General features: G+C 37.0%; 1 protein-coding gene across 8 annotated transcripts in view; it reads right to left on the bottom strand.

Moving 5' to 3' along the window:
- Positions 1 to 291: 291 nt before the first annotated feature.
- The window catches only part of STAG1 (STAG1 cohesin complex component), a 453,259-nt gene continuing 430,118 nt past the window's right edge, over positions 292 to 23,432 (bottom strand). For 6 of the 8 annotated variants that reach the window (XM_059162691.1, XM_059162687.1, XM_059162695.1 and 3 more), the window contains 6 exons: positions 10,373 to 10,578; positions 6,693 to 6,867; positions 4,482 to 4,592; positions 3,798 to 3,912; positions 2,394 to 2,474; positions 292 to 2,308 (listed from right to left, as the gene is read on the bottom strand). In XM_059162691.1, coding sequence (XP_059018674.1) covers positions 2,285 to 2,308; positions 2,394 to 2,474; positions 3,798 to 3,912; positions 4,482 to 4,592; positions 6,693 to 6,867; positions 10,373 to 10,578 — 712 coding nt within the window. In that variant the 3' untranslated portion in view covers positions 292 to 2,284. The remainder of the gene's footprint in view (positions 2,309 to 2,393; positions 2,475 to 3,797; positions 3,913 to 4,481; positions 4,593 to 6,692; positions 6,868 to 10,372; positions 10,579 to 23,432) is intronic. The other 2 variants (XM_059162692.1, XM_059162694.1) reach the window with 1 other exon arrangement.

The following is a 23,432-nucleotide window of genomic DNA, read 5'->3' on the forward strand; positions in this document are numbered from 1 at the left end:
AGGTGGCAATCATGCATAAGCCTAGGGGCTGGATTTTAGGCAGGGGAAGGATCCAGGCTACAAACCCTGAATGTCTCTTTGAAAACTCAGCCTGTGAGAACCACAGACTTCTCCAGGGAATGAAAGAAAATGAACTCGTCCTAAATTTCTTTTCCTAGAACAACAGCAAAACCAAACAACTCACTGATACAGTTTAATTATCAGAATGTGCAAACTTTGAACAAATTCTCCAGAGCAGAAAATCATCTCTTTAAAACTTTACCTAGTAAGAATAGGACGACTACCACAAGCCTGATTTTGAATAGTTTATTAAAGGAAAGGTGAAGCATCAGTTTCAAATTGTACAAAAGGAAAAAAACCTCATATTGTAAATGTACAATTTACAGAATTACTAGCAAAACCAATCAAGGAGACACTGAAAATACAAAAATTCGATTGACTTCAAACTGAACTGCAAACCCATTGGAGTAGACATTAAGCCTTTTTTCTTGTTGCATGGTAGTCTACAATTCTAAGTCAGCATCTGTTTTCTGTATGCAACTGTCAAGCAAAGGATCACTCTGTGCATGTGCCAGGGTACTTCCCAGCTTCCTCCTTGGCCAGAACTGTAGGCAGGGCTGGCAGTAGTGGACAGTCCAGGTATTCCTGCCCCTTCATGTCCAGTGAGGCCCATATTCCTGGAAGAAAGCGAGACCCCAGCCCCTCAAACTGGAGCCCAGGAATTGCTAAATTAGCAGATATAACATTTTTGGTGACCAGGTTTTTTCAGAACTGTACAAACATTGAGAAAAATCTCAGTTTTGTGTTTACTAAAAGAATGAATAATCCATTTGCTTTCCCAACAAAAAATAATCATTGGGTGCACAGATTGGTGAAAAAATGCTTTTCATTTTTGGTAAGAAGGGAAAGCCTCATGATTCTGTTGCAGTTACTTTAAAAACCAGCCCACAAACAGCTGTGGATGGATTGGTTTGGAATTGAGGCTTACTTTAAAAAATCAGGAAGGTAGAAACTAAGTGGGCTTTTAAAAACAATAGCAGCAAGTCATAAAAGTCTAAGCAGAACATAACTAAACCACTGAAGGCTGTCCTGAAGATTCATAATTTCTTTACCCAAAATAATTAAAATGCACATTTAACACTGAAATGTAGCTGTATTTCAAGGTAAGCTTAGGAACTTCACCCTCTAAGCACAGACTTCTATGCAGCACATACTTCTATAATTGGTAAACTTAATTCACAAAATCAGCATATAAGGTATTAAGTGCATGGGAAGTAGACACAGTTATGTTACATTTAAAATTACTTTTGAATGGCAAAGAAGTTCTTCATGATTATCTTTTTAAGAAAACGGAAGTCTATGTAACTTGAATTTGGCAGGGCATGAAATAAGTAGTAAAAACAGCAAACCGATAACTTGAGAACCATTTTTGTTTTTCTGAGAATACTTTATTTGCTGGTAGAAGTTGCTAAAAATGCACAGAACAAATACCAATAGAAAATGTACTGTATTTGAATCTCCCTATTCTATATAAAATGAATGGTGTACAGCATCTGTTGGAAAATGGCTGCATGGACATTTCTTATTTTATGCCCCCTTATAAATAAAAATAAACCTTTTTATTCAAGAGTATATAAAATCTGGGAATCCATATCCACAGAGGGTGTGTGGTTTTTGGCAGAGATGCACTGTCAGAATTTCATCTTAGCTTGTCAATATTCTGCTCCTCCGTATTTCTGTGTTCCACAAGGTCAACCAAATCCAGTGAGCTCCAAAACACTCTTCGGCAATTAGGATGAGCTGCTTACTCATAGGTTTAATAAAAATGGTTAGCTTTTAAAACATAAAAAGGCAAAATGTTAAAACGGTTTTTAAATTGTACAACAGGAAAATAAAGTTAAAAATATTTTTTTTTTTTTTTTTTTTTACTCAATGCTGTTTTCATAAAACAGGTGTATAACAGTGTTTATCTTGACAGCTGTTTTAAAAATTTAAAATTTTTTCCTCCCTCCAGAAAAACACACATCTGTATTGGGATAAGTCCAATATTAGGACACAAATGATTTTTCAGGTCAGTCTTTCTGAGGTGACATTCACCAACATTCCCTTGGGTAATTTACATGCTCCTCTTCTGCCACTGCAAAAAGGGATTGACCTCAATCATTTGATTAAAAAACAAATCAGATCACATCAAAAGTGTTTTTTCCCCCATACAAGCTATCACAGTATATAGGCCTCTAGCTCTAAATAATAGAGTTCCATATTTGTAAATTTTCTTCAGACTTCAGAACATAGGCATTCCAAATCCCTAGAAAAATGAGAAACACAATTAATTTCGTGTATAACAAGACCCAGAAATCATAAATAAAAAGCAGTAATAGTTTAACATTTACTGAATCGTCTTCTATGATAGCTGCGGAATCAAAGAAATCTGGCCTCAGCTCAGCTCTCTCTCGCCGATTTCTTGATGGGGGCTGGAAAGAGAAGTGAAAATGTTTTCTTGAGCTACATTAAGATGGTAAGCAGCTAATATTTCTGAAGGTACCACAAAATAAAGCTGTTGAGGATCTAATTTTAAAAGGAAAAGAATGTGGCTTTTACATGGAGCATACACTTAAAAAAAAAAGATTTCAAATTACAGTGAATAAACTGAATATGGAAATGCATATAAATAATTTTGGGGCCTACAAACATAGAATATGCCTTTGAATCATGGAATGATTATAAAATTCATCCCTACATTCCCCAAAGCACGTAGACGGAAAGCTGCTGATGGGAGGGGAGAGACCGGAGTGACATGATCTCCTTTACATTTCTTAGAAAAGTTACCAAGCAGAATGTTATGGGCTAAACTATGTCCCCCTAAATTCATATATTGAAGACCTAAACCCCAGTACCTCAGAAGAGGAGACAGGTTATTTGGAGACAGGATCTATAAAAAGGGAATAACTGAGGTAAAATGAGGTCACGTGGGTGGACTCTATTTTGACTCATATCCTTATAAGAAAAGGAGACACACAGGAAAGATCATATGAAGATAAAGGGAGAGGATGACCATCTACAAGTTAAGGACAGAAGCCTCAGAATTAAATCAGTCTCCCTGACACCATGATCTCAAACTTCTAGCCTCCAGAAATGTGAGAAAATTTCTGTTGTTTAAGCTACCAGTCAGTGGTACTTGTATAGCAGGCGCAGCAAATACATAAAGTAGTTCAATGAACTTCCATATACCCATCACCTAGCTTTAACGGTCAAACCTTTGGCCAATCTTGTTTCAGTGAGTCTCCTTTTTTTTTTTTCTTTCTTTCCTGTTACTTCACCTGTAACTGTTTCAAAATGTATCTCTGATAGAAATTAAAAAACAAAAAATACAACTCTCATGTATTACTATTCCTGACAAAGTCAATAATTTCTTACTTCACACCAAACAAATACAGTCCATATTCTGTGTTTGGTTGCTATGCTGGAAAATACTGTATATATCATCAGACTTCCAAGTTAGTTTGAGACCAAATGTACACACTATACTAAGAGATCTAGTGTGAGCCCCTTCTCAAGAAGGTAATAAGGAGCCAGTTCCTGTTATTGCCAGAATTTAAAATCTGACTGCTTAGAAAAGCAGACTTGAAAAATACAAGCTCATCCAGATGTGCTAAAGAATTACACTGGTCCTTCCTGCTGCTACATTTACAACCTCTACACCTCTCCTTTTCATGGGGTTCTGAAAACAAGAGCATCATTTTACACCAACACTTTCACTTATTTTAACAGAAGAAAATGTACTGAAATTTCCTTACCAGATCAATAACCATGGTGTCTTCAAATTCTTCATTCATATCTTCTAACTGACTCCGGGATGACATCATCACATCTTCAAAGATGGGCTCAGCATCTTCCTCCATTAGGCCCCGACTGATAAGGAAAAAGCATGATCAGATGCTGTTCAGACTCATCAAATTTGGAGTCCTGGCTCTTTCTTACAGTAGGTCTTCTAACCAGTGAAAGCACATGTTCCAGTCACAACCCACAGGCTCCACAGATTATGATCCTGAACTCCTACAGATAATTAAGGATCATTCATTTGTTTCATTCAAGATTTCATCTCCACTTAGCAAAAGGAAGCACAATTTAAATGCAGTAACAACAGAAGTTAACATTATTTAGCTATGTATGAATTCCCACAAGACTCTATGTGACTGGTACTATTATCCCAAATTTACAAATGAAGAACCTGAGGCACTGAGGTTTAGAGCCCGCCCAAGGCCACAGAGCTGGCAAATGGCAGCATTAGGATTTAAATGGCGAAAGCCTCAGAAGTCCACACCCTCTATTTCTACCCTACATTGCACAGCATATCCTGAATTATGATTATGATCTTAACTCCTCTTCTGAGACCAAATGTCAGAGGAGAGCCATCATTCCACAAAATGAACAGCATCACATAGTCATTATGTTCTTGTGATACTTAATGTAACACTTACACGGCATGCCTTACTCCAGTTCTCACTTTCATGTAGTTCATTCCTGTTCTGTCCTTCCGATTTAAATCTTCTAATTTTGGTTGGCCTAACCAAGAGATCTGCATCTGAGGACTAAGAAAATACATTATTCATTTTCTGGCGAAAGATGAATTTAGCTAATCAGTCCCACACCAAGAAGGCCATTGTTGGCTGGCCTAATCCCCATGTATGGGGAATTAGCTGGAATTTATTAGAGAGTTAAGTGTGAGACAGATCATTATCGAAGGATCTATCTTTGCAGAAATGCCAGTAAGTTCTCCAAAGAGATGCCTAAGTCTCTAGGGTTGGTTGGTAGGTATAAAGGAAACTGAAGCATGTCACCCCAAAATACTGCCTCAGAGATAAAGGTTATTTTGAGCTGAAGGCAATTAAGAAGCAGGGAACAAAGAAAAAGCTCCTCCTTTTCTGCCTAAGGGCAGGAAATAAATTATTTTATGGGAGACAGACTCTTATCAACCCAGAGATGGCACCAGAGGAAACTACAAACACACCTTGTTAAACTAATCCTTATCTTCCTAATTAAGGATGTTATGGACTACATAGTCTAAGCTCCACTACTCCTAGTCCAAATCCCTTTGTCTTGTCTATTCTTCTCAAATTTATTCTTTGTCTAAAAGGTATAAAAGCTCCCTGCTTTGGTAGCTTCTTCAAGTCTTCATTCTATGGGTAAAAGCTCCCATGTACATGTAAAGAATTCAATAAAATGTGTCTGTTTAAATTTTCAGACCCAATCAAGTCTCTTTCAAACAAGAGTGCTTCTGAGACCTCTGTATCTAGCTGCTGCCCTACTCACAAGTGTTCCTACTGGACAACCAGTCCCCTAAGGGGCAGAAATGATGCTGGTCTTGTGGCTCAGAGCTCTCCAGAGTTGAACAAGGAAAGATATTAACACATTTTTTTCTTAGTCCTTCTGAAGAGATCTGGAGTCAGGTGCATGTTGGGCTAATTTGCACCTGCCCTGTACACTTACTGGCACTTGGACACTTGCATAAACTTGCCTCTTGGGGATTTTACAGGATGTAAACCTTAATGGTTTTTAATAGATTACATCTGTCGCATGAAATTCTCTCTGAGCAGCTCTCTTTGAATCATGTACGGCTACCACCTTGATTAAATCGATAAACCTACAGCAGGGAAAAGTAGACCACAGAGAGGAGTAACTAACAAGTGGTAAAGTCAGGAAAGTAAGACAGGCTGCTCAAATAAGGAAGAATTCATCCCTTAGGAAGAAGGGCGGGAATTCTGATCATAACGCGGACTACCCTCTATGAATGCTGTTATGCAGTGGCTGACAACAATTATCCTTTTAGCTTTGAAGAAAGGCAGATCCTCTGGGCAAAGATGCTTTATGAAAACCAAGGATCTGGATAATTCTAACACTGCCTCTTTCCTTTTTCAACCTGCTACGGTTTGTTGAGTTCAACTGAGAATTCTCTAATCCATTAGAGTAATTCATAGCATTACCCCAGTATGAACAGAAACACAAAAAACTAGGACAACTTCAAAGTTGAATGGAAAATAACAAAGAAAATGTTAAGTTTTTTTTTAATAGCAAAAGTCATACCATCATCCTGCCTTTTCCAAAATTTTGGGGGCCCTGGTACTAGAAAACATATTAATTACTAGTGTGGGAAAAAGGGGCTTTGATTCTCTCTTAGAGAAAGGGCAACTGTTCTCAGAATTTATCCAGTATCCTGACAAATATCTTAATCCATAACAGATTAAGTTTAAAATATAAACTTGACCAAGACAAAGTACTATTAATTAAATGGATTGATAAAAGGAGTAGTCTATATTTGGTGTTCAGACTAGTAAGAACCTTAGCAGAGACTCTTATAATAGACTTTCTTTCCAAGGAAGTGAACCGGATGTCTTTTTCGCAAGTCCCTGAGAAGAAACAGATCTGCCCAGTGAATCCGTAAACTTCAACTGAGATCAGCACTTAGTGAGATACTATGCTTTAAAGTTCCCTGGACTTCGATTAACTGATATCTAACAAGTGTTGGCAGACTTATTATATATTTTCTAATATCAATTATTTATCTCTGCTTGTGGTTTTTTTCTCATGAACTAATCAATAATATGTTTTAACAAAGTTTTTATTTAATACAAGCTTCTTTTTCTTTAACAATTAAAGGTTTTATACCAAGAACATGAATTTTCACTACTTACTTGTGTAAAAAGTCAGGTTCAGAACCATGTTCAGACTCAGGTTCCTGGATCTGCTCTCCCATGGGCCGGGTATTCTCCCGAAGTACAGTGGAAGTGAGCTGTGGTGCTGGAAGGGGGCCAGGAGTCTGAATCATGGTGTCAGTCCTGTTTAGCCATGTATTATCCAGACTTTCATCTGTAAAATTCCAGTTAGAGTCATAAAATGTCATGAGTGGAGTGAACTCTGGTGGAAGTTATAGCACAGACTTGCAGAGCATGGTTCCTGGCTTAGACTGCCTACCTTGAATCCTACCTATACGACTCATTTGTGACTTTCTGTAAGTTACTGAATTTAAAAACTCATGTTTCTCATATACAAAATGAGGATATCAATACCCAACCTGAAAGAGCTTTAAGGACCAATGTGGTAATGGATGTAACCATCAAATGTCAGCTATCCTTACCTTATCCTCTCTTCAAAGTCTCTCTATCTCTAAGGATCAATTCACGGCAGAAGGGGAAGAATTAGGCCAGCCAGAGACCCCTGTAACCTTCCTTTACTCAAGCAACAAAGGGCCTATTTGCTGGGCCTTCACGGGGCCCCAGATAGCAGCACTTGAAGTCTGGCAGGTCTCTACTGAGAAATCAACAAATCCCACTGCACAACTGGGTCACCAGAGAAATAACTCTTTTTGCCAGATTGTATGTGCATTATGTGTGGGGCCATCCAGTTAGGAGAGGCTCACTGTTTTCATGCCTCTTTAGGGAAGCCCTCCGTAATCACCCTACCCAGTCCCCACTTCCCATTCTTTTTTAACTTCTAGAGGAAACAAAATCATTCCTACTTTCTTAGGATTTAATTATACACTGGCCTGCACTGGCAGCTGATTTGTCAAGTGTATATGTTATCTCTGTAATTAGAATTAAATTTCTTCAAGGGACCAGGAGCTGTTTCTTCCTTCTTCTGAAGATCACTTACAAAGATGTGAGCAGATTAAAGTATGTATGTATCTAAACTATAGGCTGATAATAATGTTACATAATTATGAAGTTTCTATAAACATTCTAAGTTATTTTCTTAATATGGGGAGACTTAAAAGTATTACTGCTATGCTTTCCCTTCTGAAGAATTTAAATGAAAAAAAAAAAAAAAGAATTTAAATCACAAAGTACACAGTATGAATCCCATTGTTTTTCTTCCTCCATGAAGTCTCACATTTGTGCAGCATGTTAGGTTCCTCACTTGCTATCAAACATTCCATCTCTCAGTGTTTTCAAAAATTATCAGATACATGTGTTCGTTCTAGATCAGCTTTTTAGTTCCTGGAAATATTTAGCCTATTGCCTTGTTAAGGTCATTGCACTGATCTGCAGCTCACTATTCAACAATCTTTTCTTTACCTAACCAGCAAAAAGAGGTTTCATTTTCTTTTATTCATAACCACTTTCCATTCAACATTTAATTCCTAACTTTTGTTTTTTGCTGCACTTAAAATTTTATAGGAATGGTATCATTTAGGTTCTTAACCTAGTAAATCCATCTTTCAGCTTTACTACATGTCATCTTTTCCAGAAAATCTTTCCTGATTCATTAAGTCTGATCACTCCCTTTATGTTTCCAGAAAACCTTCTTTGGCCCATTAGAGCACTTCCCATGTGGAACTAAAATTGCTTGCTTCTCTGTCTTCCCATACGTACTATGAGCATTTTTATTAATACCTAATCTCCAGCATTTCACAGAGTTCTTAGAAAGGTATGTGGTAAAGACTTAATGAATAACTTCAGGAAGAATTCACTCTTCCTGAAGAGATACTCCTAACCCATGAGGATTCCTCAATAAAAACACTTCTGGTGAAGCTTTCTCATCTTCATTCCAAACAGATGAAACTGCTTCCTAAGAATGCCTGGCACATGACCTACCTTAGTGTCTTGGTAAATTTCAAACTGACACACAGCAAGTTTTCCTTTTTGCAATTTAACAACAAATTATCTGGTTCATGTATGCTTTTCTTCATCCTGGAGATAATACTGATTATCCCATTAGTAAGGGAATTATATATAGTTATTTAAATTCTCTAAGCTTTAGTTTCTTCTGTGTGAAATACAGGTAATAATGTTCAACTCAGAGTTCATTTATAAAACATTTACACAGCATTCACTGTGTGCCACATCAAACCTAAGTGCTTTATAAATGTTAGTAAATGATTAAATGCTAATAATGCACATTTCTGGTACACAGCAAGAATTTAATGAATGTTGGCTAATATGAATATTACACATAACAAAAGCTGTAAGTAAAAATATCTATATATCTAGTTCTGTATCTAGACAGACAAACTGGATAGATGGATGGAGAGATGTAATGTGGGGGGTAGGCATCCTGATAGCGGCTGCTCTAGAAGACATTTTAAAAAGGAAGTGACTGAAGTTATTATTTAGAGAAAAGTTTAGGATCCTACACTCCAAAGATAGGATTTAGTATTTTCATTTCTGGACCAAAAAGATTTTAAGTCCCACAGATAAAAACTGAAAGAAAATCTTTAACATTAATGCTGTAAATATTTTCATATCTTTTATTTCCTTTGAAACAGTGACGTTCTGACAACAGCAGCTAACATTTACTGCATGTGCCTATGTGCTAAGCTCTGTGCTAATAAGTAACCTGTCTCTATGTGTACAGTATGTCATTAAATATTTATAAGAGCTGACAGGATAGGTACTCTGATCATCCTTTACGTGATCACTGAATGAAGCCGAGAGGTTAAATAACATGCTCAAAAGTCACATGGTTTAAAACTAGACAGCCAGGTGTGAATTCTAGAACTCTAGTTTTAGAGTGTGTGCTTTTCACCAATAGTTAATATTACCTCCCCAATGATGTCAGAAACAGATTTAAATTCTAATTAATTTTGCTACAGGTTGCAGCAAAATCTTTCATGAGTCATTAGTTTTTAGGCAGCAGAGGTGAGATTCTGAAAGGGAAATACAAAGTTGTAGAAAGGAGCAGAGGAGCAGGATTCAGATCATTGCTTTCCTCTCTCTTGGTTTGGAGAATAATTTATCAGGAAAAGCATGGAGATGGGGGAAGGTTATTTGAGGAAATAAGCATTTTTGAGTTGTCTTAGTTTAAGAGTAATGTCTAATAAAGCAATTTTTAGTCTTTTTGATACATGATTTAACTACCAATGATCACATTTTCAGGGCAGTTCAACTCCCTTGTTCCCACAGTCGATGGGGGTTATAAACCCAGAGTTGGCTATCATTATTTTATTGCACAAAAATGAATTATCCATCCATGGGGTAGAAATGGAAAGTTGTTTTGGTATATTCAGTCTGATGCAGAAGTCTACCTTCAACTTATCAGAATATTTTTTACATTAGGATGAATTTTGATAACTGACATTATGACTACCTTATTTTAAATTTTAATGTATGGATCAATTTTATAAACCTTTATAACTGTTTCTTCTTTTTCTCTGCACCATCTTCCTCTGTGTTTCATGCTCTTCTAACTTCTTTTTCTTTGACCCTTTTCTATTCCACTTTGTCTACTCCAATCTCTTTGCTTTAACCTCTCAGTATGTGTCAAATCTACAAGGAAATAATATACCTAACAGTACTACCTTGCTTCAACAGATTTGCCACTCTACCTCTGCAATAGTAAGCAAACTACTTGTCTCATAGGGTAAAGGCAGACTTACCTTCTACGCGTTTTTTGTGAAGTGGGGGTCGTCCTTTCTTATTCCTTACTGAGGATGTTTTACTGCTGCTACTTCCACTGTTCACAGACATTCTATCATCTTCACCTCCAGTGACTAGTGAATTTCTATAGGAAATGAGTGGAAGCCATACATCTTCTCTCCTTTCCATCATCTGCTCCGTAAGGAATTTCTCTAGGTATGAATGACTAGAAACACAATAGAAAAGAACAGTGATTTTCATGGAAGCACTTCATGTATCACTTCAAGCCCTGCAATGCTTTTAAATAGGTGAATGTATTACTAAGCCTGTATGTGTGTGTAAATGTGTGTGTTGCTTCCTGTATCAACTTTCAAAAAAAAAAAAATCAGAAGTTTAGGTCAAAAGGTTATTGAATTTTCTTTTCAAGTGTTCAAACCTGGGCATGATTTCTATAATGGTGAAGGGAGGATCTTGGCATAACAACTTTTTAACTGGTAAAATTGATAAAAGACAATCATTTAAAGTCTTCAGAAATTGTCCTAAGGGCATACAGCAAATGGAGAAACATTTATTCAAGAAAATCTAAATCTCAGTAAAACAGTGAGAGTTTGTAGCATTTGAACCATGATCTGATCCTTTTCCTTGTCCTCTCTCCCCCACCACTGCTACTCTAGGACCTCTATTCTGGGCAGACATGGATAAGATGGGGGCCCCCTCCTTCTCTAGCTCCTCATCTAGAGCTACCTTGGAAAAGGCAGGCCATGGGTGGTTTGCGGAATCTCTTTTCTGGACAGTAGCTAGGAGGAAGAAGGCTCCCTTCTTCACCATCCTCTACTTGTCAGGTAGTAACTCTCTCCCAGGCACAGCAGGCTAAGACCACCTGGAGGGACAAGCTGAAAACTATGGGTTACACGTGGCCCCCTGCTCACAATAAAGGGGTGTTACTCTGGGAGCAGAGGGATGCTGTCCCACCCAGATCCTGTTCAGTGGCATAAAAGTTCTGCCCAGCAACCAAAGAAGAGTAGAACAGACAGAAATTTAACAGAACAGGGGGAAAAGGCAGCTAAGAAGAGCCCTCCTGGGATCACAGATGTTCATACAAGTTGGCAAGGCTCCTCACATATGTTTAAGTTGCATCTACTCATGGGCAAAAAGAACAGGGGATGAGGGCATTTTGTTATCATTCACCATGCTCTACACTGATCTACCAACACAGGGAGGAAGCCTCACTGGCACAAGGGCTTAAGTGCAAACACTGGTTAAAAAATAAGCTGCTCTGACCCAAAAGCAACTTCTAGAAAGCTTAAATATAAAATCACAGTAGACTGGTTTCCAGTTCTGCCTGTGAGGGACTTGGAAGTTGTCGCTGCATCCTAACAAGTAGAGCTCAACAGACTAAAAAAAATCATCAACAACATCCTGGATCCATAGAGAGGAAAATAGTTGTCCCCAAGATTGCGAGACATAGGGAGAACAGTTTATTGGAGCAAACTCAGAAGCAAAAACCACCTTGAGAACCACTGCTGGGGTAGGAAAACCTAAGCCATAATTCACAAATTGTTGGAAGTTCACTGTGACCAATCAGAGAGTTCAAAACTCAGAGGGACCCAGTCATAGGGGGACCTCTCCATAATATTGTGAGATCTACCTCCAGAAGCTCAACTGGGTTTCCACAGTAAAATATTAGAGCAAACTCTCCTGTGCTATTGGCAGAGGGAAAGGAAAAGGAACCATTCCAAAATCTGCCAGAGTATATTGTTCTTAACAAAGCCTCTCTTCAGGAGAAACTGGTTAAGCAGAGCACAACTTGCTGGGATATTATCAGAACCTAATCTATCCAGGGTAAGAGAAATACCCAACTCCAGCCCACTCTACCCATTTTGTCCCAACCATGGGTAAAGAAAAGAACTGAGAAACACTTGGGAAGTTTACAATCCAGAGGCATGGACTCATTAAAAGACGAGATCTATAATCATAGGACTATAGAATGCTTCCCCTCCTCCCATACCTCATCACCATAATACTAAAGATAATTTACAGCAGTTCCTTCTATCTAGTATATCATGTTTGGTTATCAAGAAAAAGTTGAAAGGCATATCAAAGGTAAAAACACAATGTGAAGGACAGAGCAAACATTAGAATCAGATATGACAGAAATATCAGAATTACCAAACTGGCAATTTAAAACAACTATGGTCAGGACACCTGGGTGGCTCAGTCAGTTAAGTGTCTGCCTTCAGCTCAGGTTATGATCCCAGGGTCCTGGGATTGAGCCCCACTCGGCAGGCAAGGAACCTGCTTCTCCCACTGCCTGCCACTCCCCCGGCTTGTGTGCTATCTCTCTCTGACAAATAAATAAATAAAATCTTAAAAAAAAACAACAACTATGACCAATATGATAAGGGCTCTAATCGAAAAAGTAGACAGCACACAAGAACAGATGAGCAATGAAAGCAGAGAGATGGAAATCATAAGAACCAAAAAGAAATGGTAGAGATAAAAACTGTAAAAGAAATAAAGAATGCTTCTGATGAGCTTATTAGTAGACTGGACTCAGGTGAGGAAAAAAACCTCTGCTCTAGGGGGCACAGCAAGAGGATCCTTGACTGAAATCCAAATTGAAAAGCAGAGAGATTGTTGGGGCGCCTGGGTGGCTCAGTGGGTTAAGCCTCTGCCTTCGACTCAGGTCATGATCTCGGGGTCCTGGGATCGAGCCCCGCACATTGGGCTCTCTGCTTAGCAGGGAGCCTGCATCCCCCTTTCTCTGCCTATAATACAACTACAAAAGGTGTTAATATAATGGGAATATGAGAAGGAGAAGTGAGACAATAGTAACAATAATTTAAAACAGAAATGATAGTGAATTTTCCCAAATTAACATCAGATACCAAACCATAGATTCAGGAAACTCAGAGAACACCAAGCAGGGTAAAATGACAAAAGAGCTACATTTAAGCACATTATTTTCAAACTACAAAAAATCCAAGATGAAGGAAAAAAATCTTGAAGGAAGCCAGAGGGGGAAAATACTTTATCTATAAAGGAATAATGATAAGAATTATGTCTAACTTCTCAAAACACCACGCAAGCAAGAAGAGAGTGGAGTAAAGTGTTAAGAGAACCCCGCCCCCCCCAGACTAGAATTCTGTGCACTGGAAAACTATCCTTCAAATGTGAAGGAAAATAAAGACTTTCTCAGACTAAAAATTGAGAGAATTTTGCAGAAGTGCTTTAGAGGGGTGCCTGGGTGGTGGTTCAGTTAAGTATCTGACTCCTGGTTTTGGCTCAGGTCATGATCTCAGGGTCGCAGACTGAGCCCTGTGTTGGGCTCTATGCACTGCATGGAGTCTGCTTGAGATGCTCTTCCTCACCCTCTCCTTCTGCCCCTTCCCCCACACCTGCACTCTATCTCAAATAAATAAAGAAAATTGTTAAAAAGAAGTACTTTAGAGAGAAGGAAAATAATATAGGTCAGAGACGTGAATCTACATAAAATAAGAAGAGTACTAAAGGGTGCCTGGATGGCTCAGTGGGTTAAGCCTTTGCTTTCAGTTCAGGTCATGATCTCAGGGTCCTGGGATTGAGGCCCACATTGGGCTCTCTGCTTGGTGGGGAGCCTACTTCCTCCCACACCCCCCTCCCGCCTGCCTCTCTGCCTACTTGTGATCTCTGTCAAATAAATAAATAAAATCTTAAAAAAAAAAAAAAAAAGCTAAAGAAGGAATAAGTAAAATAATAATGAATAAGGAACAAGTAAAAGAAAAACTTGAATTTTTCTTAATTGATCTGGCAAAACAAATTTTTGTTCAAAATAATACCAACAATGTATCTGATTATTTATGCTTATATATATATCTCATATCTGCATATATCTATTTGATTATATATGTTTATATATAAGTGAAATAAATGACACCAATGATGCAAGAGAAGGAGGGATAAACTGGGATTAGTTTGTTATAAGGTACTCACACCTGTTATTATAAGGTACTCATACCTGTGAATTAATACAGTATTATTTAAATATGGACTTGGATTAGCTATAAATATATGTTGCAAACTCTAAGGCAACCACTTAAAAAAAGTTTAACAATATGCTAAGAAAAAAGAGCAAATGGTTCATAAAATGCTCAATTGAAACTTTTTATAAAAGGCAGAAAAAAGAATGGAAGACAAAATAAAAGCAAAGAATGAGGGCAACAAACAGAAACAGTAAGGAATATGGTAGGTATTAATCCAACTACATCAATAATCAATTTGAACATCAATGGTACCAAGTAAAAGATTGCCAGAGTGGATCAAAAAACAAGACCCAAGTACAACTGTCGATAAGAAATCCACTTTAAGTGTAAAGACACACATAAACTAAAAGTGAATAAATAGATGGTAAAAGTTATCAAAAGAAAGCAGGAGTAATTACATCAATTTCAGACAGAGCAGACTTTAAAGTAAGGAAAGTTATGAGGAATAAAGAAGGGCATTACACAATCATACAGGAGCCAATTCTCCAAGAAACATAACAATCCTTACCATGTAGATCCCTTACAACAGAGCATCAAACTGTATGAAGCAAAAACTAGCTGCAAATAGAAACTACAATTAGTTGGGGGTGACTTCAACATTCCTGTATCAGAAATGGACAGATTCAGGGGTGCCTGGTGGCTCACTTGGTTAGGCATCTGCCTTCTGCTCAGTTCATGATATCAGGGTCCTAGGATTGAGTCCCACTTCGAGCCGTCTGCTTCTCCTTCTGCCTCCCCTCAGCCCCGCGAGGCTTGTGCTCTCTCACTCACTCTCTCTCTCCAATAAATAAATAAAATCTTTAAAAAAATGAACAGATTCAGCAGCCAGAAAATCAGTAACGACACAGTTGAACTCAACTACAGCATCAATCAACTGGATAGAATTAGTATCTACAGACTGACTTCATCCAAAACCAAAATATATATTTTTCTCAAGCTCACCTGTAACATCAAGAGTTCACATTCTAGGTAATAAAACACATCTCAACAAATTTAAAATTAGAGAAATCATACAATGTCTGCTCTTAAATTAAGATTAATTAGAAATTTAATCAGAAATCATTATCATAAAGATATACAGAGATTAAATAATGTGCTTTAAACACATGAGACAAAGAAGCACTCCCAAGGGAAATATAAAAGTATCATGAACTAAATGAAATGGCACATCAAAATTTATGCAATGCAGTAAGAGCAGTGGTTGGAAGGAGTTAGCATTGAATGCACAAATCAGAAAAGAGGATCCAAAAATCAACAATCTAAGCTTCCACCTTAGAAAACTAGAAAAAGATGACCAAATTAAATCCAAAGTGAAAGAAAAAAATAAAAATTAGAATAGCAATCGATGAAATTAAAAACAGAAAGCAATAAAGAAAATCAGCAAAATTAAAAGCTGGTTCTTTAAACACAACAATAAAATCGATTAGTTTCTAGCCAGCCTAAAGAGAGCAGGGGTTGGGGGAACAGAGGATACAAATTATTAATACCAGAAATTAAAGAGAACACATCATTACAGATCCTATGGACATTAACAGGAAAATAAAGGAATACTATTTAACAACTTTATGCCCACGTATTTGATAATCCTGGTGAAAGAGACCAATTCCTTTAAACACAAACTGTCAAATCTCCCAGAAGAAGAAACAATCTGAAGAGGCCTGTATCTATTAAATAAATTGATTCGATAAATAATAACCTTCCCAAACAGGAAGCACCAGGCTCAAATGAGTTAACTGGTTATTTAAGGAAGAAAGCTACCAATTCTCTACAATTTCTTTCAGAAGACAGAATGAAAAGCAATACTTTCTATATCATTCCATAAGGCCAGTAATACCCTAATACCAAAACCAGACAGACAGATTATAAGAAAACTAGACTAATAATTCATGAATATAAAGCAAAAATCCTCAACAAAATATTAGAAAAATAGAAAAAGAAGTATATACAGCATGATCGAGTGGGATGTAACCCAGTGGGATGCACAGCTGGTTCAACATCTGAAAATTAATATATTCCATCACAACAAAAGCCTAAAAAAGAAAAATCAAGTATCACATCAATAAATATAGAAAAAGCATTTGACAAAATCTAACACTTATTCTTGATAAAAACTCTTAGTAAACTAGAAATAAAAGGGGATTTTTCTCAATCTGATAAAGACAGTCTACAAAAAACTGTACAGCTAACATACTTACTGGTGAAAAACCTGAAGATAACCCAACAAATCAGGTATAAGGCAAGAATGTCCCTGCTCACCACTTCTTTTTAATACTGTACTGGGAATTTCAGTTAATTCAATGAGACAAAAAAGGAAATAAAAAGTACAGAGACTGGGAAGGAAGAAATCACTGTTACTGTTTGCAGATGACATGATTATCTATGTAGAAAATCCTAAGGAACTGACAGAAAAATCTCTTTTGAAACGAACATGCAATTGTACCAAGTTTGCAGGATACAAAATTACAAGTGGAATTTGAAATTCAAAACAATGTCATTTACATTTGCACCCCTTAAAATGAATTAAGGTGTAAATCTGCCAAAAAATATACAAGATCTATATATGAGGAAAACTTTTACAATAAAGCTCTGATGAATGAAATAAAAGAACTAAATACATGGAGACATATTCCACGTTCATGCTTACAAAGACAGTATTGCTAAGTCAGTTCTTTCTGACTTGATCTATATTCAATGCAATTCCAACCCAGATCTCAACAAGTTATTTTGTAGACAGTGACAAGTGGATTTTAAGGTTTTTAAGCAAAGGCAGAAGACCCAGAATAGCCAATACCATACCGAAGGAGAAAAACAAAGTTGGAGGATTGACACTATCCAACTAGAAATCTTATTATAAAGCTACAGTATAGGGTGCCTGGGTGGCTCAGTGGGTTAAGCCTCTGCCTTTGGCGCAGGACATGATCTCAGGGTCCTGGGATTGAGTCCCTCATCGGGCTCTCTGCTCAGCAGGGAGCCTGCCTCTTTCTGCCTGCTTCTCTGCCTACTTGTGATCTCTCTTTGTGTGTCTAATAAATAAATAAAATCTTAAAAAAGCTACAGTATAATCATTTTGCAATATACATGTATATCAAATCATCACACACTGTACATCTTAACACACAATGCTATATGTCAAATTTATCTCAGTAAGGCTGGAAAAATAAAGAAAAGTCTATAGGAATTAAGACAGTGTGGTATTGTCAAGTGATCAGACATGTAGACCAATGGAACAGAAAAGAGAGCCCAGAAACAGACTCAAATATAGTCAACTGATCCTTGACAAAGAAGGAAAGGCAGTCTCTTCAATAAGTAGTGCTGGAACAACTGGATATCCATATGCAAATAAATTGGTCTAAGACACAGACCCTGATCTTTCACAAAAATCAACTCAAAACAGATCACAGACCTAAATGTAAAATATAAAACTTCTAGAAAATAATACCCAAGAAAAACCAGGATATGGCAATGACTTTTTAGATACAACACCAAAGGCAAGGTCCCTGGAATAATAATTGTTGGGGCAGAGTTCATTAAAATTAAAAACTTCTGGGCGCCTGGATGGCTCAGTGGGTTAAGCCTCTGCCTTCGGCTCAGGTTGTGATCTCAGGGTCCTGGGATCGAGGTCCTCATCGGGCTCTCTGTTCAGCAGGGAGTCCGCTTCTCCCTCTCTCTGCCTGCCTCTCTGCCTACTTGTGATCTCTCTCTCTCTCTCTCTCTAAAAAAAAAAAAAAAAAAAAAAAAAAAAAAAAAAAAAAAAAAAAAAAAATTAAAAACTTCTGCTCTGCTAAAGACACTGTCTAGAGAGTAAGAAGAGACTGGGAGAAAATATTTCCAAAATATACATCTCCTAATGGAACTGCTATCTAACATAATCAAAGAACTCTTAAAACTCAACAGTAAGAAAACAAACAACCTGATTTAAAAATGGACTTCAGATCTGAATAGACATCCCACCAAAGAAAATATAGAGATGGCAAATAAGCATGAAAAGATACATCACATCATATGTCATCAGGGAAATGCAAATTAAAATGAGATACCACTATGTACCTATTAGAATGCCCAAAATCCAGAACACTGACAACACCAAATCCTGGTGAGGATGCAGAACAGAAACTCTCATACATTACTGGTGGGAACAGAAAATGGTATAGCAACTTGGGAAGACAGGCAATTTCTTAAAAACTAAACATACTCCTACCATGTGATCCCAGCAATCACATACCTTAGTATTTACCCAAAGACTTAACAATTTAAGTCCTCACAATTACTTATGCAGGAATGTTTATAGCACTTTTATTTGTAACTGCCCAAACTAGGAAGCAACCAAGATGTCCTTCAGTAGGTGAATGGCTAAATCATTTGTGGTATTTCTACACAATGGAATATTACTCAACATGAAGAAGAAATGAGCTACCAAGCAATGAAAAGACATAGAAGGACTTTAAATGCATATTACTAAGTGACAAAAGATTATCTGAAAAGGCTACATACCCTATGATTTCAAATATGTAACATTCTGGAAAAGGCAAAACTATGGAAACGGTGAAATGATCAGTGGTTGCTAGGGGTTGCGGGGGGAGGAGAGGAAGGATGAACAAGCAGAACACAGGATTCTTAGGGAAGTGAAAAAAATACTCTGTATGATACCGTAATGATAGATGGATGTCATTATACATTTGTCTAAACCCACAGAATGTACATCAAGAGTGAACTACAATATAACTTTGGTGATTATTGGTATGTCAAGGTAGGTTCATCAATTATAACAACTGTGTCACTTTGGTGGTAGATGCTGATAATGGGGAGACTATGCATGTATAAGGGCAGGGGTATATACATGGGATTCTCTGTACCTTTCCCTCAAGTTTGGCATGAACCAAAACTTCTTTAAAAAATTAAGCTAAATCAGGGGCGCCTGGGTGGCTCAGTGGGTTAGGCCCTCTGCCTTTGGCTCAGGTCATGATCTCAGGGTCCTGGGATTGAGCCCTGCATGGGGCTCTCTGCTCAGCAGGGAGCCTGCTTCCCCCTTCTCTCTCTGCCTGCCTCTCTGCCTACTTGTGATCTCTCTCTCTCTGTTAAATAAAAAAAAAAAAAAAAACAAAAAAACAAAACAACAGTGGCCCCAAAATACTGCAAAGCTATTATTAAAAAATGTTCAAAGAACTAAAAAAATATATGTATATATAAAGAATGAAAAATATGATGTCACTACCTCTGGAAATAGAAAATATGAATAAAAAGAAATGATAGGGATGCCTGGGTGGCTCAGTGAGTTGAGCATCCGACTCCTGGGTTTTGGCTCAGGTCGTCATCTCAGGGTCCTGAGAGTGAGCCCTGTGTTGGGGGTGGGTGGGTCTGTGCTTAGCAGGGAGTCTCCTTGGAATTATTTCTCCCTCTCCTTCTGTCTCTCCCCACCGCTATACACTCTCTCTCAAATAAGTAAATAAATAAATACATCTTAAAAAAAGAAAGAAATTATTAAAAAAGAACCAATGGAAATTCTGCAGCTAGAAAGTACAATAACAAAAATTAAAAATTCTCCACAGGGGCTCAAGAGATTTGAGCTGGCAGAATAATCATTAATCTTGAAAATATATCAGAGATTATGGATTCTGAAGAGCAGAGAAAAAAAGGAGAAAAATGAACAGCGCATCACAGAAATGTGGGATATCATTAAGTGCACTAGTAGGTGTAATGGGAGTACCAGGAGAAGGAGTAGAAATAAACTTAGGGAAATAATGGTTAATTACTTGCAAATTTGATGAAAAAAATTAATCTACACATTCTCAAGGCTCAACAAAGTCCAAGCAAATAAATGCAGAAAGATCCACACCCAGATGCATCACAGGCAAAATTTTAGCTAAAAGCCAAAGACAGAGAAAAAACCTTGAGAGAAGAGAAAGTAACTCATTGTATACAAGGCAGCTCCATTAAGTTTAAACTCCAATGACTTCTCATTAGACACAATGGGAGGCGGAGGCAGTGGGATAACACAGTCGATGTACTGAAAATAACACATTATCAAACAAGAATGTTATATCTAGCAAAACTATATTCCAAAGCTAAATATAAAATAAACACATTCCCAGATGGAATAAAAACACTTTGTTGCTGGCTGACCTCCCTTACAAGAAATAATAAAAGATGTTCTTCAGGCTGAAAGCAAATGATGCCAGAGAATAATCTACACTTGAAGAAACAAAGAGAGCTGAAAGGTAATTAATAGGTAGTTAGAAAAAACAATATAACTGCATATATATACATGTACATATACATATATATATATATTTTTAACTGATTTAAACTGCAATTGTATAAAAACAACGTGTATTACTGTACTGTTGTGTCAATAAAATAGAAATATAATATATTTGATAATATGGGACACCTGGGTGGGTCAGTGGGTTAAAGCCTCTGCTTTTGGCTTGGGTCACGATCCCAGGTCCCGGGATCGAGCCTCGCATCGAGCTCTCTGCTTGGCGGGGAGCCTACTTCCCTTCCTCTCTCTCTGCCTGCCTCTCTGCCTATTTGTGATCTCTGTCAAATAAATAAAATACACACACACACACACACACACACACACATATTTGATAATAAAACAAAAGAAGTAGGTGGAAGTAAAGATTTATTAGTGTAAGGAAATGATGCCAGATGGTATTTTTCAATCCACAGGAAGAAATGAAGAGAACCAGAAATGGAAAATAAGGCTATTAAAACAAACTCTATAATAAATATATAAGGCTCCATTTCCCCTCTAAGGGTATTTAAAAGACATACAATTACATCAAGTAATAATTATAATAATGTGTTGTTGGGTTGTAACATATTTAGATGCAGGTATGTGTAACAATAATGGCACCAAAGGGGGAGAATAGAAATGGAGCTACATAGGAGTAAAGTTTACATATTTCCTTAGAATAAATTTGAAGAAATTTTGGTAAGATGCGTATTTTAAGGCCTACAAAAAAAAAAAACAACTAAGGAAATAACTAAAAATGTATAATTAAGTATTTTTGAAGAAAGTAAAATGTTACACTAGAAAACATCCACTTCTTATAAACAAAACATGATCCAACTACATGTCATCTCTAAGAAACACGCTTCAGGTTCAAAGATAAAAAAGGCAGAAAGTCAAAGGATAGAAAAAAGGTATACCATGCAAACAATAACTAAAATACAGCTGGAATAGTTATACTAGTATCAGACAAAACAGATTTTAAGACAAAAGTTACTAGAGACAGAGAAAAATATTTTATAATGATATCTAAGAATCAATCCATCAGGAGGACATAATAATGATAAACATGTATACCTAGCTCCAAAATACATGAAGTAAAAAGTGACAAAACTGAAAGGAAAAATAACAATTCAGCAATAATAGTTGGGAAGACTCCAATACCCCACTTTAAATAATGGATAGAACAACTAGGCAAAATACCAACAAAGAAAAAGAAGAGTTGAAAAACACTATTTTTTTTAAAAACTGCTAAAACAAACAAACAAACAAACAAACCCTATAAGCCACGTGACCTAACAGCTAACTCAACACCACCCAACACCAGCAGAAGAATGCATATTCTCCTCAAGTATACATAAAACATTCTCTAGAACACACCGTACGTTTTTGGTCTGTAAAACAAGCCTCAATAAATTTGAAAGGACTGAAATTATACAAAGTATATTCACTAACCACAGTGGAATGAAATTAAAAATCAATAATGGAAGTAAAATTTGGAAATTCACAAGTATGTGGAAATTAAACAAAATACTCCTAACAACCAAAAGATAAAAGAATACATCACAAGGGAAATAATAAAAATACTTTGAGATGAATGAAAACAAAAATGCAAGCTACCAGAATCTACAAGATGCAGCTAAAGTAGAACTTGAAGGAAAATGTATACCTGTAAATGCCTATAATAAGAGTTTTCAAACCACCCCACCCCCACAAATACCCAACACTACTATTATTTATCATATTACTCTATTTCAGTGCCTCAGACTCTTGTTCTTCTGTTTATGTTGTGTCTCCCTGCATTAAAACAAAAGCTTTCTGGGGGCAGAAATTCTGTGTTGTTCACTGCCTGGCCATACTAAAACAATAGCTATAGAACATTACCTAGCAGATTATGGGATTAATAAATATTTTCTGATCAGGATGTCTGGGTGGCTCAGTCAGTTAAGCATCTGCCTTCAGCTCGGGTCATGATCCCAGGGTCCCAGGATCAAGTCCCACATCAGGCTCCCTGCTCAGTGGGGAGCCTGCTTCTCCCTCTGCCTGTCTCTCCCCGTGCTTGTGCTCTCTCTCTGACAAATAAATAAAATCTTTAAAAAAACATTTTTTTTTCTGACCAACACAAAGTCAGTATCTTCCCTTAGAAATACCAAATTAATAAAAAATTTAACTGTCTTTCCAAATTTCTGTTCATTTAGCCTATTATTACAACTGACACACCTTCCTAGCAATTTATAAAATTCGGGATCCCATCAATATTTTTTAATGAAAATTGCATATATTATTTCTTTAAACTTCAGAAAAAGAAATCACTCTTCTTGAACTAACTCAAATAAAAAATGCAGTTCACCTTTAAACATGGATTTGAATTGTGCAGATCTACTTATATGTGCATTTCTTTTCTTTCTTTTTCTAAAGATTGATTGGTCAAAGAGAGAGTGAGCGAGAGCAAAAGCAGAAGCAGGAGGAATGGCAGGCAGAGGGAGAAGCAGGCTCCCCACTGAGCAGGGAGCCTCATGTGGAACTCCATTCCAGTACCCTGGGATCATGCCCTGAGCCAAAGGAAGATGCTTAACTGACTGAGCCACCCAGGTGTCCATGGATTTCTTTCAATAAATACACCACAACAGTGTAAATATATTTTTTCTTCCTTGTGACTTTCTTAACATTTTCTTTTCTTTAGCTTGCTTTATTCTAAGAATACAGCATATAAAACATGTAACATATGAAATATGTTAATTGGCTGATATCAGTAAGGCTTCCAGTCAATAGGGGGCTATTAATAGTTAAGTTTTTGGAGAATCAAAACTTATATGTAGTACA

The sequence above is a fragment of the Mustela lutreola genome, chromosome 2 (genome assembly GCF_030435805.1).
Source record: "Mustela lutreola isolate mMusLut2 chromosome 2, mMusLut2.pri, whole genome shotgun sequence".
NCBI classification, from domain to species: domain Eukaryota; kingdom Metazoa; phylum Chordata; class Mammalia; order Carnivora; family Mustelidae; genus Mustela; species Mustela lutreola.